This window comes from Sorex fumeus, unplaced genomic scaffold (assembly GCF_029834395.1).
Source record: "Sorex fumeus unplaced genomic scaffold, SorFum_2.1 ptg000047l, whole genome shotgun sequence".
Classification (NCBI taxonomy): domain Eukaryota; kingdom Metazoa; phylum Chordata; class Mammalia; order Eulipotyphla; family Soricidae; genus Sorex; species Sorex fumeus.
In genome coordinates, this window is record NW_026606104.1 from 16,564,599 (window position 1) to 16,578,216 (window position 13,618).

Sequence of the window (13,618 nt, forward strand, 5' to 3'; positions counted from 1 at the left end):
AAATATATTGTAAAAAATCTTAAACAAGAAGGGGTCAGTAGGAACAAACTCCCAGTAAAAAACATGCAAGAGACATGGGGGTGTTAATGTTGAGCACGGTGATTATAGTTAATAATATTATGTTGTGTGTGGTAAACCAATGTTACTTCAAAAAATATATTGCATTGCATATTTGAGAGTTGCTAGGATAATAGATCTTAAAAGTTTTCATCACATGATCTGACTAAAATAATAAATTTTAATAGTGTGATTTTATAGAATTTAAAAATGGTTTTTATTAATCTTATCAAATGAGCCCCTCTCATTTTCCAAGAGATTTGTTCTAGACCAATGCCTTTTAAATAGTGAGCTGCAGTCTATTAGGGAAACAATCAGATTTTATTGTATTACAGTGGATGGTGCTTGTTTTGTGGCACAAGAAATTGTACTTGCTGATGTGGGATGGAAACTGGAACCAGGGGCCTCCCACATTTACGGCAGGCGTGAGCTCCACCACTGAGACACAGCCCTCAACCCAGGAATGTTTTTAAATACAATAGCACAGCAGTAGGGCATTTGCCTTGCATGCAGCTGGCCAGGCCGACCTGGGTTCGATTCCTCCGCCCTCTCAGAGAGCCTAGCAAGCTACTGAGAGTATCTTGCCCGCATGGCAAAGCCTGGCAAGCTACCCATGATGTATTCGATATGCCAAACACAGTAACAACAAGTCTCACAATGGAGACATTACAGTTGCCCGCTCGAGCAAATCGATGAACAACGGGAGGACAGTGCTACAGTGATCTGACTTCTATGAGGAATATAAAAAAGCAAAGCCAGGGAATAGGCAGTGGCCAATGAAAACAAACCTGGAGATACTGCCAACAGGAAGGAGTCCACCAAGCCGGGGGGAGGGGCAGAGGACAAGGGACCAGGACAGTGGTAGAGGGATATTGGCACTCTGGTGGTGGGTGTGGTACAGTAACATTGTATGCCTAAAGCATAAACATGACTCTTATAAATCACGATACCTCACTTATAGAAGTAAATGAAAGTTCTCATCACAGAAAAAGTTTTATAGCTACGTTTGGTGACAGATGTCAACAAGGTTTATTGTGTTGATCATTTCATAATATATACATTTATTGAATCATATGGCACATTTGACACTAAATTACTACATATTTATTTATATCTTAATAAAGCAAAACAACAACAACAACAACAACAAAAACACACACATAGACACGGATATAGCCCTTAGCTGACTAGCTTGCCAGATTTTAAATGGGGCTTTCAAGAAGGAAAAAATAAAAAGGAATCAAAACCACAACCAACAACCTATCATTGTTTTAGACCAAAGAGAATACAAGGGTCAGGCACTTGCCTTGCAAGAAGCAAGCCCTGATTTAATCTTGGCACCATTTATAATCCCCCTGAGCACTGTCCAGAATGAGCATCGAGCCAAGAGAGAGCCCTGAGCATTACTATGTGTGGTTTGAACAAACAAACTAGCACTATTTAATCTTTTACCTCATGTAGAAAAAAATCCTCAGTCTATCTAACTGCACTTATGAAAAGTGGAACCTTCAGTGAATTCATCTGCAAACACTGAGGCTAGTAGAATGGGACTTCCTCCAGCAAACAATGGAGTGTGCAGGACCCATAATGTGATGTGTGACCCCTGGCAAGCAAGACTAAATGTGGTCATCTTAAGAACAGAGGGAAAGGAGAACTTTTTAAAATGACTATGGTTTAAAGCTGTCAAATATTAAAAGAAATTATGAATAAACTTCAAAGATCACTGTGACAAAAATACAATTATAGGGGATTTTAATATACTCTTTTCAGTAATGGACACATAATCCAGACCAAAACACATTAACAAAGGAATAATGGCATTAAATAAATCGTTATTTGAAGAGATTCACTTAATAGGTACATATAGAAACATTATTCCCAAAGAAATGAACACATGTTCTTCTTAATTACACATGAAATATTCTCAAGGGGTCAGAAGGATTATATATTGAGGCACAGAATACCTTTTAGTAAATATCACAATCAATTACAACCATCCTGTTATTTGTCGATTGCCTCGAGCAGGCCCCAGTAACGTCTCCTTCGTCCTAGCCCTCAGATTATTTTAAAAAAGTGCCATATTCAAGGATCTTTCAGAGTTAGGAGAATGAGACCCTTCATTGTTACTGGAATTTGGCATATTGGGTATGCCACGGGGAGTTTGCCAGACTCTGCCGTGTGGGCAGTTTACATTAGGTAGCCTGCCAGTTTGTCCAAAGTAGGAATGAGATGATAAGATGTCACATGGCCACAAATGCGGTCATGCGCTTCCGGGAGCTGGGTTTTATAGTCTCTGAGTCTTGGCCATTGATGGGATTACATGGTGGCAGAAGGCCAGTTGGTGGGTGTGACCCCCACCTACTGGAATTTGGAGGATCTGGGTGGAGGATGCTCAGCCCCGATCTGAGTAGGCTTGGAGATCTCAGCCGCGGGATCCACGTGCCTTTGTTCCTCTGCTGGTACCTTCATGTGTGCGGAGTGTGGTGTCAGCATGGTGGTGGGTGGTTCTGGAGGTCTTCGACTGCCGGAGCCCTGGTTTGGGTGGGGAGGAAAACTCAACCCGCTCCCCTCCAAGGGGCCCCGGCGAGAACAGCCAGGTGCTGACCAGGAGACTGCGCTGTTCTCTTCCGGGAGCTGGGTTTTAGTAAATATGTGAAAATAAAATCATATCAAGTATTTTAATCATAATGACATGAGGCAGAAATCAATCAAAGATACCCCAACATGTGCAGGCTAAACAACATGCTTCTGAATAACTTGGATCAATGAAAAGAAGTAACAGACAAACAAAATATTACCTGGAGGACAAAAACAAAAAACAAAGGGGAGAGACAGCAGTTCTTATGGGATGCAACAACAGCAGTATTAAGAGGAAACATCACTCTGCAGGCCTATATCAATGAACAAGTATTTAATTAAAAAAAAAAACAGTCAAACCTTAAACCTGAAGGAACTAGAAAAGGTAACCAAACACAACTGAAAGTCAGCACTGTCACTGTAGCACTGTCCTCCGGTTGTTCATCGATTTGCTCGAGCAGACACCAGTAACATCTCCATTGTGAGACTTGTTGCTACTGTTTTTGGCATATGGAATACACCACTGGGAGCTTGCCAGGCTCTGCCGTGCAGGCGGGATACTCTCGGTAGCTTGATGGGCTCTCCGAGAGGGACAGAGGAATCGAACCCAGGTCGGCCGAATGCAAGGCAAACGCCCTACCCGCTGTGCTATCGCTCCAGCCCGTGTGTGTGTGTGTGTGTGTGTGTGTGTGTGTGTGTGCGCGCACACATTTATATGTGTGTAAACTACTGAAAGTAGCTATTGATTACTGTTAAGTGGCAGGATACAAAATCAATGCACATAAATCTGCTGCATTTCTACGTGCAAACAAGTTGGAGGAGAGGCAAATTAAGGAAACAATCCCTTTTTTAAAAAATTTTTATTAGTGACAAACCAAGAGGTTCAGTTGTAGACTTACAAATTTTTGTGCTTGGGTTTCAATTATACAATGATTAAGTACCCAACCCTTCACCAGTTCCCATTCTCCACCACCACAGATCCTAGTAACCCTTCCGCCCCCCATCCCCCCATCCCACCCTGCCTCTGTGGCAGGGCATTCCCTTTTGTTCTCTCTCTCCTTTTGGGTGCTGTGGAAACAATCCCATTTACAACTGCATCAAAGAAGATAAAATACCTGGGAGCAAATCTAAAGGAGTAGAAAGATCTATACACTGAAGCTGTAAAAACATTAAACATTAAGACATGAAACAGTAAGGCATAAAAAACTCAAAGAAATGAAAAGACAAGACATTTTGTGCTCATGAATAAAATAACTAAACAATATAGTAGTTATTTTATTGAAAGCAATCTACAAATTCAGTGCAAACCCTGTCAAAATACTTATGACGGGGGGGGGGGGGGGGGGGGGGGGGGGGGGGGGGGGGAGGGAGGGAGCGGGAATACAGAGATTGAGATTATGGGAGGTTAAGCATTTGCAGTACATGCGGGTGACTGGTTTGGTCCCTGAGATCCCATATGTTCCCCTGAGCACTGCCAGGAGTGACCTTTGAGCTCACCACCAGAAATAGCTCCTGAGCACTGTTGGGTGTGGCCCCCAAACCTAAAACAAAACAAAACAAAATATATATGGCATTTTGAAAGGGATAGAAGATAAAATACTAAAATTTGTGTCAACAGTTAAAGATCCTAAATAGTTAAAGAAATTCAGAGAGAAAGAAAAATGGAGGCATGCCAACTGACATCAAATATACTGAAAAACAATAGTATCTAAAATTATGCATATCAAAAGTATACTATTAGAACAAAATGGGGCCAGAGATCAAGGGAATAGTATAGAAAGCCCAGAGATGAACATCACTAATATCTCAATATATAATCTAGAATTATATGTCTTAAATCATACACAAGAGAAAAAGAAAGACTCTTTAACAAATAGTGCTGGGACAAACTGGATGGCCACTTGCAAAAAGTTAAATCTTGGCCACCATTTAACACTGTAGACAAAAATTTATTCAAAATTATGAAAGACTTAGATATTAAATATAAAATACATGGAAGAAAATATAATTTTTTTCTTCCATGTTTTTATACAGCAGGACCTCAGCCTTAGAGAAGTGATTGTGTGTCTGTAGGCACGCGCTGTGTGCCAGAAGCCTGCATTTGGTCCCTGGCACTTCGTATTCCCCTCAGCACTGTCAGATAGGAAACACTGTATTCACTATGAATTGTGTGGCCCAAAACCCAGAGAAAAACACATATAAAAAATGAAAATCCATGTGATCTAACAATACCATATTAAGCATTTATCTAAAGAATATGAAAACACTCATTTTTTAAAAGGGTATTGACATCCCATTTCATTTTCATTTCATCATCCTGTTATTCGTCGATTGATATTGATATCCCAATGTTCACAGAAATATTTATAGTAGCGAAAACATGGAATCTACTTATCAACAGATGACTAACTAAAGAAGCTATGATGTTTCTACATAGTTCTAATGGAACACTATTATGCCATTAAAAAGGAGAAAACTGTGCTCTTTACTACAAAACAGATGGATTTTCAGGTTGGGGGGAGTGCTACACCTGGCAATACTCAGGGATCCATATGATGTTAGGGTTGGAACCTTGGTGCTCACACATGCAAAGCATGAGCTCCAACCCTTGGAGTCACCTCTTCTACCCCCGAATGTATGGATCTTGTGGTTATATTAAGTGAACTAAGGAAGTAAAACATCAGATGGTTTCATTCATATGTGATCTACTAATGCAAACGAATTGGGAGAATATCCACAAACTCTCAGTGAAAATTATGATGGTTTCCAGAAGGAAATAAGAGGAGGGTAAGAGGAATGAGTGAAAGATTCTTTTGTTGTTGGGAAAGTTCTGGAACTTTAGTAGTTACAATGGCGATAATTACACAAAAATGGAAGAGTGAAATCCCATAATATTGTAAACCAACAGTAAAGAAATGAAACAAAGAATAAGTGAATGCCCCATCAGAAATTGTTCCTTCTTAGATTTTAACAGTTATTTTTTTTCTTACTCTTCCTGTATGTCAGAGTTCACCAGTGTCACTGGGATATTTTACTATTCACCCCTGACCCAAAGTCGCTTCATGACTCTCCTTAAGGACTAGCTCAAACAGATACAGTTTCAATTACCACAGGTTTGCTTTGGATTGAGCCTTTCATCACCAAAACCTCATCCTCTCTAATCCATCTGTCTCTCAGGCCTTTTCTTAGTAAATATACCAGAAATGGCAAGTCCTTCCCACAGGGCCAGAAAAATAGCACTAAATACAAAGAATATGTATCAGAAATTATAGCTTGTCCACCTTTAAAAATTAAAAGCTTCATATCATGGTTTAATGAATTGATTTATAGTTACATTGAAATATACCGTAAAATTTACTTCTGTTGTAGACAAGACTTAACTGGGAATCACTAATGTTCAACTAGTAGCTTTCCAAAGTTTGGGTGCATAAAATACTAAATTTTATAAAATATTGTTTTCTGAAAGGTGACCAATTATGTACTTGATCTGGAACTTGTAAGGTTAAAGTCAGTGCAAGCACAATTATGTCTATTCTCTTTTCTTATTCAAAAATAAGTTCCAGAGTGTAGTAGCTATTCCATATATCCTAAATATGCAGTCAGAGAATCTGATCTAGGGAAAGTTCTAAAGACTTTGATCTACCAGTGATAGCTCTAAGACTTTTTTCCCCTTGAGATACATCTGGACGTGCTCTCAGGGACTTAGCTGGATTCGGAACGAGGGTTGGCCATGTGCAAGTCAAGTGCCTCAACCCCTGTACTAGCTCTCTGGCCCTTAGTGAATATTCTAAAACTGAGGTTCCTAAGCTTATTGGACTACCGTGCCCTTAAAAAAAATTTACTTGGCAGGGATTGGAGAGAGTACGGTGGGCTGGAGCAAAGTGTTTGCTTTGCACGCGGCTGACCCAGGTTCAATTTCTCTGCCCCTGTCGGAGAGCCCGTCAAGCTACCAAGAGTATCAAGCCTGCCCGGCAGAGCCTGGCAAGCTCCCCATGGTTTATTCGATATGCCAAGCACAGTAACAACAAGTCTCACAATGGAGACATTACAGTTGCCCGCTCGAGCAAATTGATGAAAAATGGGAGGACAATGTTACAGTGCTACAGTGGGTAAGGCGCTTTTCTTGCATGTAGTCAACCTGGACTTGATTCCTAGAACCCCATCTGGTCCTTCAAGCTCACCAGGATCGATCCTTGAGTATAGAGTCAAGGTTAAAGCCCTGAGCACAGCTGGGTGTGGCCTCCAAAACAAAACAAAACAAAACAAAACAAAACAAAACAAGTTAGTCAGAAGACCCCTGGAAATTTATCTCCTTGAAGGGGGTAAACAGAAACGCCCCAACAATTGCATACTACACTATGACCACCTCAAGATCAATCCAGAGACCCCACTCCCTGGGGTGATTTTCAACTTTGGCAAACACTGTTCTAAAACATTAATTATTTCTAAATTTTTGTTTTGTTTTGATTTGGGGTCACACCCAGCAGTGCTCAGGGTTTACTCCTGGCACTGCACTCAGGAATTACTCTTGGTGGTGCTTGGGGTCCCGTAGGGGCTGCTGTGGATCAAACCTGGGTCATCTGTTGCAAGGTAAACACCCTCCCTCCTGCACTACCGCTCTGTCTCCCCTTCTTTCCTTCCTTCCTTCCTTCCTTCCTTCCTTCCTTCCTTCCTTCCTTCCTTCCTTCCTTCCTTCCTTCTTTCCTTTCTTCCTTTCTTCCTTTCTCTTTGCGTCACACCTGGCGATGCACAAGGGTTACTCCTGGATCTGCGCTCAGAAATTACTCCTTGCGGTGCTTGGGGGACCACATAGGATGCTGGGAATTGAAGCCGGGTCGGCCGTGTGCAAGGCAAACACCCTAACCGCTGTACTATAGCTCCAGTCCCTTGCCCCCTATTTCTAAAATGTTTTAAAACACATCTAAACTTACCTAAAATAATTTTATTTCTTTGGTTGGGAGTTTAGGGCATGAGGCAAAGAATATTGCCAATTGTACTTCAGGGCACTAGTTAAGTTTTGTACAAGAGGCTTGGGTTTGATCCCTGGCACTGCATGATCCACCAAATACCACCAGAATAACTTCTGAGGACCCCCAAATATGACCCCAAAACCATAGCAAAGAAATACTGCTAATTGTGATGTTTTTAATTATAAAAATGTTAATAGTAAAACCACTGTGTTGTGAAGGTGCTGTCTTTGTTTCTCACGACAGTGGTAATGTTGTCAGTTTTAGGCTGAAGCATGATTCATTAGTTTGGATGGTACCATATGGCATCCCCATAAGGTACTTTCGAGAGTGAAGTGGTAAGTTCAGACTCAAATTTGCTTTGTTTCCTGTCAGCTTGTAATGGAAGATGGAGCACCAGTGAGACAGAAACAAACCCAAAATTGTATAGAAAATAGCATAACCGACTTTCTCCTTCTATTGTTAAATGTAACTTCTGCCTCCACCTGCTCTTTCTCACATCCTTTTCCCATATTGAGTTCCCTGCATCTCTGCTTTTGCTCCCTGCTTACTTGAGTCCTATTACTCTGTATTGTTCCATTTTTTGTTATAGTGAGAAAACACAGATGCTGATTTATAGAGTTTCAACAGGACTTCCAAGTCAGCAAGAACCAAGTACCAACTCTGTAGAATGCATCATTCCCTTTTCTTAATTTTTGTTTTTGTTTTTGGGTCACACCCGGCAATGCACAGGGGTTACTCCTGGCTCTGCACTCAGGAATTACTCCTGGCGGTGCTCAGGGGACCATATGGGATGCTAGGAATCAAACCCGGGTCAGCTGCATGCAAGGCAAATGCCCTACCCGCTGCACTATTGCTCCAGCCCCCCTTCCCTTAATTTTTATGGAAACATGTTAGTTGGAAATACATGAAAATTGAGATAATGGGGATAATAGTGTCTAGTTAAAACACAAAAAGAATTTTACAAATTATTTTTGGCATTTCAATCCTATAGTCTTCGTATAACGTAAGCTTTGTGGGCATGGTCTTAGAATTACATTTCTCTAAGCTTTTCATGGAAATCCATACACAAAGTGGGTTTTTTGTTTGTAAGTTCATTAAACAATATAGTCACAACTGCCTTACCAGTTTTTGTGTGACACGACTAAGCATATCTCAAAAGCATCGTGAATTTATGTGACAGAACATTCTCAATTCTAAAGTAAAATAAAGGTGAATTGTGCTATGCAGCATCATATTTGGTTCTGAATCTTGCCATACTTGGCAGGGTCACTGTTGACAGTGATGCGGGATCCTAGCAAAGCAAGTCTTAAATTCTGTATTATTTCTTCAATTCCATTAAAAAATAGTTTTGGGGCCATACCTGGAGTTGCTTGGGTTTTACTCCTAGTTCTGAGCTCAGATTTCACTCCTGGTGGTGCTCAGGGGACCATGTGGGATTCTCCATTTCCCTGGCCTTATCTCCAGTCTCAATACAAAAACAAAATCAATTCAAAAATATGGAGACAGAATTATAGTACAGTGGATAGGGCACTTGCCTTACATATGGCAACCTAGGTTGTATCCTCGGCACCCTGTATGGTTCCCCAAGTTCATCAGGAGTGATCCTTGAGTACAGAGCCAGAAGTAAACCCTGAGCACCACTGGTTGTGGCTCCCAAACCAATAAATAAATAAATAAACAAACACCTAAAGTCCACAAGGTGAATCTTAAACATTAAATTCAATCTACACCTTCAAGTTTATATTTTTCTATGAATGTTTTCTTATGTACCAACTGATGGTATTCTTAGCAACTGTTAACTGCAGAGGATAAAATGGTTGTGCAACTTGGAGTTGGAATGAAAACCATCTGAGATAGAGATCAAGTTGTGTTTATAGCTACCATTATTGGCAGCTTTACTATCAGTCATTTCCTGTGGGAATATTTCACAGGGACATACTTTTATGCCTTGACTATTCATTAAATGGCTCTGTTCCAGGGAGTAAAAATATTGCAGAACTATAAATACTAATGTATGCAAATTATAGTGCAACATTTCATAGCATTTTTCTAGATGAAAATTAAGATTATTTAACAAAGCCTTTTTCTTGCTCATCTCCGAAAGAATTTTAAACAACTCTAATCCTCTAACTCAATATGATCAAGTGGAGAGTAAGGCAGTAGATTGGAAATTTAAAGCCACTTATTTCCTCTAAAATTGACGTTAGTAAAAAAAAAAAAACCCACAAAACCAACATATCACCTATAGTATATGAGGCTGTGTTTTTATGCAGTTGAGAAGGAAGTTCAATTTTTAAAAAGATTTTTTATTAGTGAATCACTGTGGGGTACAGTTACAGATTTACAAACTTTGGTGCTTGTGTTTCAGTCATACAATGATTGAGTACCCATCCCTCCACCAGTGCCCAATGATCCTAGTATTCCTCCCCGCACCCCCCCCCCCCCCCGTCCACCCCCCCCCCCCACCTCCCCACCTCTGTGGCAGGGCATTCCTGTCACAGGAAGTTCAATTTTTAAAAATTATTTTGGCTTGTGGACAGCACATGGTGGTGTGCTGGGCTTTCTCCTTGCTCTGTACTCAGGGATCACTCCTGACGAGGCCCAGGGAATTGTACAAGGTGCTGGGGATAGAACCTGGGTTGGTCATGTGCAAAGCAAACACCTATCAGCTGTGTTATCTCTCTGGCCCTCAATTTGTCTTTCCTAGTGAGTGTGTTATTATTATTATCTTTAAGGAAGATAGGGCAAGCTCTGTATAAAACAAAAGCAGCAAATATATTGTAAGTGGGCATGAATAAAATACTATTGGAATTTGGGAGAATGAATGATCAGAGATTATGTCAGAAAGAAGTTGTGTCCTAAAAAAGATTGGACCCGAGTGCCTGAGAACAGACAACTGGTTATAGAAACTATGGTGCATCTATACAATGGAATATTATGCAGCTGTTAGAAAAGATGAAGTCATAAAATTTTCTTATAAGTGGATGTACATGGAAAGTATCATGCTAAGTGAAATGAGTCAGAAAGAGAGGGCAGACGCAGAATGACTGCACTCATTTGTGGAATATAAAATAACATAGTATAAGTCTAATACCCAAGGACAGTAGAGACAAGGGCTATGAGGACTGCTCCATGATTGGAAGCCAGCCTCATACGCTGAGGGAGAAGGCAGCTGGGATAGAAAAGGGACTAAGTCAATGATGGTTGAAGAGATTGCAGGGATGGGAGATGTGTGCTGAAAATAGACAAAGGATCAAACATGATGGCCTCTCAGTACCTCTATTGCAAACCCTAATGTCCAAAAGTAGAGAGAGTAAGAAGGAAAGTGTCTGCCAAAGAGGCTGCGGTTGGGGTGGGATACTGGGGACATTGATGGTGGAAAATGTACACTGGTGGTGGAAAATGACTGAAACTCAATCATGCAAGCTTTGTTACTGTATCTCACAGTGAGTCAATTAAAAATAGTACTATATGTTAAAAAAAAAACAACGGGAAACATGTCTGCAAATAGAGATACAAAGTTATTCCAGGAGGCAGAAACAATACCAAGCAAAGGTAATGTACATCAAAACACATTTTGAGACTGGAGCCTTGGCGGAATAAAGTAGAGACAAAGAAATGGCAAGTTGGAGCTAAACTGTTTTATTCAGCTACGCAAGCATTCATTCAATATTTCTTGAGGTCTTACTATGCGCACACATCAATCGTGCCAGGAATTTACGAGTATGTTTGTGAGCCACTCATGGGCCCCTTCTAATGTGTATGTGAACAGCAAAGAAAGGTTACTGCACCAGGGTTGACAACGATTCTTACCTATCGCAGGTAAGAACACTGCTGTCCTGTACCGTGTGGTACTCTTGTTTACAACTTCTGTGTGTAGCGCGGGATCTAATGTTTGCAAGAGTGGGGATTTCCAACCAACAGCGCTGCTTTTCAACTCATTGAATGTAATCCAAATGAAGTGATGAAAGGGGGCATTGAAAAATGATATTTGATCTTGAGGCCGTCAGAATCATTTATGTGTTACTATGCATTCGATCCAGAGAGTTAAGGGGGTGAGGGGTGTTGCAAAAGTCCTTCAGAGAGCTACCTCCCCCCGCCCCCCCCACACGCAATCCACATGCTTCAGTACGTTTCTAGGACACCGTGCCCTGAGATCCACCTGTACTCATACCTGGTCCGTCAAAACAATGTTTTTCCCTCAAGCATGGACTTGCTCAACTGGACGCGCCTCGCGCAACGGTGGCAAGGGGAGTTGCTGGGAAGCTGGTGGGTGGCAGTGCGGGCGGGCACTTTTTCTCCCAACCAGAACTTCGCAGCCTGCAGCCCAGGTTCCCCCTTCCCACCCGCTCCTGGGCTCGCCTGCGCGCTGCCCGCGGCGCCCCGCAACGGGCCCGCGTGCGCTCCCGCCCACCCGCGTTCCCCGCGCCCCGCCAGCCCGGTTCCAGCCTGTCTCGCGCCCACTCGGCAAGGCCCGCTCGGCCCCCCGCGCCCCGCGGCGGCGGCCCGGGTTCGGGGCATGCGCGCTGCGGCGGCGCCCCCGCCCTCCCCGCTTCCCGCGGCGGAGTTATGCCAAGTATGTGAGGAGCCCGCGAGGGCCAGCGCCGGTCATGGGGAGCCGCCGCCGCCGCCGCCGCCGTCGCCGCCGCCCGCGCCAGCGCGCCTCTCAGCCGTGCGCCCGCGGCGGGGGCGAGCCGGGGTGCTGAGGCGGCGGGGATGGCGGACCCTGTGCGGAGGACGCTGTCCAGGCTCCGGGCGAGGCGGGGGCCGTGCGCCGTCGGGGCCCCCGCGCTCCGGGCCCACCGAGACGCTCCGGACGCCCCCGCAGGCGAGCGGGCCCCGGGAGCCGCGCCGCGCCGCCCGCGGGTCCCGGAGAGGCCGGGGGCGCCCGGGGCTCGGCCGCGCGGCGGGAACGAGGCCGCCGCGTCCGAGGAGACGGACGCGGACGGCGCGGCGGCGGCGGCGGCGACGGGCGACCCCGAGCCGCAGCCCCGCGGCCCGCAGGGGGAGGCGGAGGCGCCGCGGCCGCCCCCGCCTCCCCCCGCGGCGGGCTCCTCCCCGGGGGCGGAGGGCGGCGGCGGCGGCGAGACGGGCAGGCTGCAGACCCAGTTGCGAGAGGCCTATGCTCTGCTGATCCGGGCCATGCACGACCTGCCCCCCGACTCGGGCGCGCGCCGGGCCGGCCGGGGCGGGGCGGAGCGCGGCGGCGACCCCGCGGGAGCCCGGGCACCCGGCCCGCCGCCGTCCCCTGGCGGCGCTGCCCACCGCGCAGCCCGCCCCGGAGACCAGGAGCCGCGCGCAGTCGGCGGCAGCGGCGGCGGCGGCCGTCGCGGGCAGCAGGTGTCCCCGCCCCGCTCGCCCCCGAGGGAGCCCGGGGGAGGTCTCCGACGGAGCCCGCGGATGCGACTGTGGTCCAGCCGGAGCCTCGAGAACCTCCGGGCTTGTGCCCAACCTCCTCTCTTCCAGCGGTGGCCGAGCGACAGCTGGCTCGGGGGCGACCCGCGTGGGGACCCGGACGAAGAAGCCTCGCCACGTGGAGGCGGGATGGACGGCTGGAGCGGGGACGGCGCGAGGGCCACGGCGCTCGCCCGCACCCCGACGCCCAGCCCGGAGAACCGACTCTGCGCGCCTGGGGGCCCCGGCGGGGAACGCTCGGGGTCCGCGGTGATTCCCAGCAGCAAAGGAGCCGGCCAGGACGAGCTGCCGGTCCTCAGGCCGCCCGCGGTGACAGTCAAGAAGCTGCAGAAGTGGATGTACAAGGGACGTCTGCTGTCCCTGGGCATGAAGGGTCGTGCCCGCGGGACAGCCCCCAGTGTCCCAGGGACGCCGGCCACCCCCCCGAATCTGAGCGCGTTGGAAATGCACGAAAGCCCGGTGCTCGAGGTGCCCGCAGACCGGAGGATGGCGCTGACAGGTAGGTTTGCCAGGCGGGGAGAATGCGAACCCTCGGAGCCTAAAGTTTGTCACCCGCGGCCGGCCGGGTGCGGCGCGCAGATTGCCTAGCCTAGCGCCGG

The 13,618-nt window shown here is 45.8% G+C and overlaps 1 protein-coding gene across 4 annotated transcripts in view; it reads left to right on the plus strand.

Annotated features, from left to right (window-relative positions):
- Positions 1-12,630: 12,630 nt before the first annotated feature.
- The window catches only part of SYDE2 (synapse defective Rho GTPase homolog 2), a 50,087-nt gene continuing 49,099 nt past the window's right edge, over positions 12,631-13,618 (plus strand). For all 4 annotated transcript variants that reach the window (XM_056122770.1, XM_056122771.1, XM_056122773.1 and 1 more), the window contains exon 1: positions 12,631-13,518. In XM_056122770.1, coding sequence (XP_055978745.1) covers positions 12,747-13,518 — 772 coding nt within the window. In that variant the 5' untranslated portion in view covers positions 12,631-12,746. The remainder of the gene's footprint in view (positions 13,519-13,618) is intronic.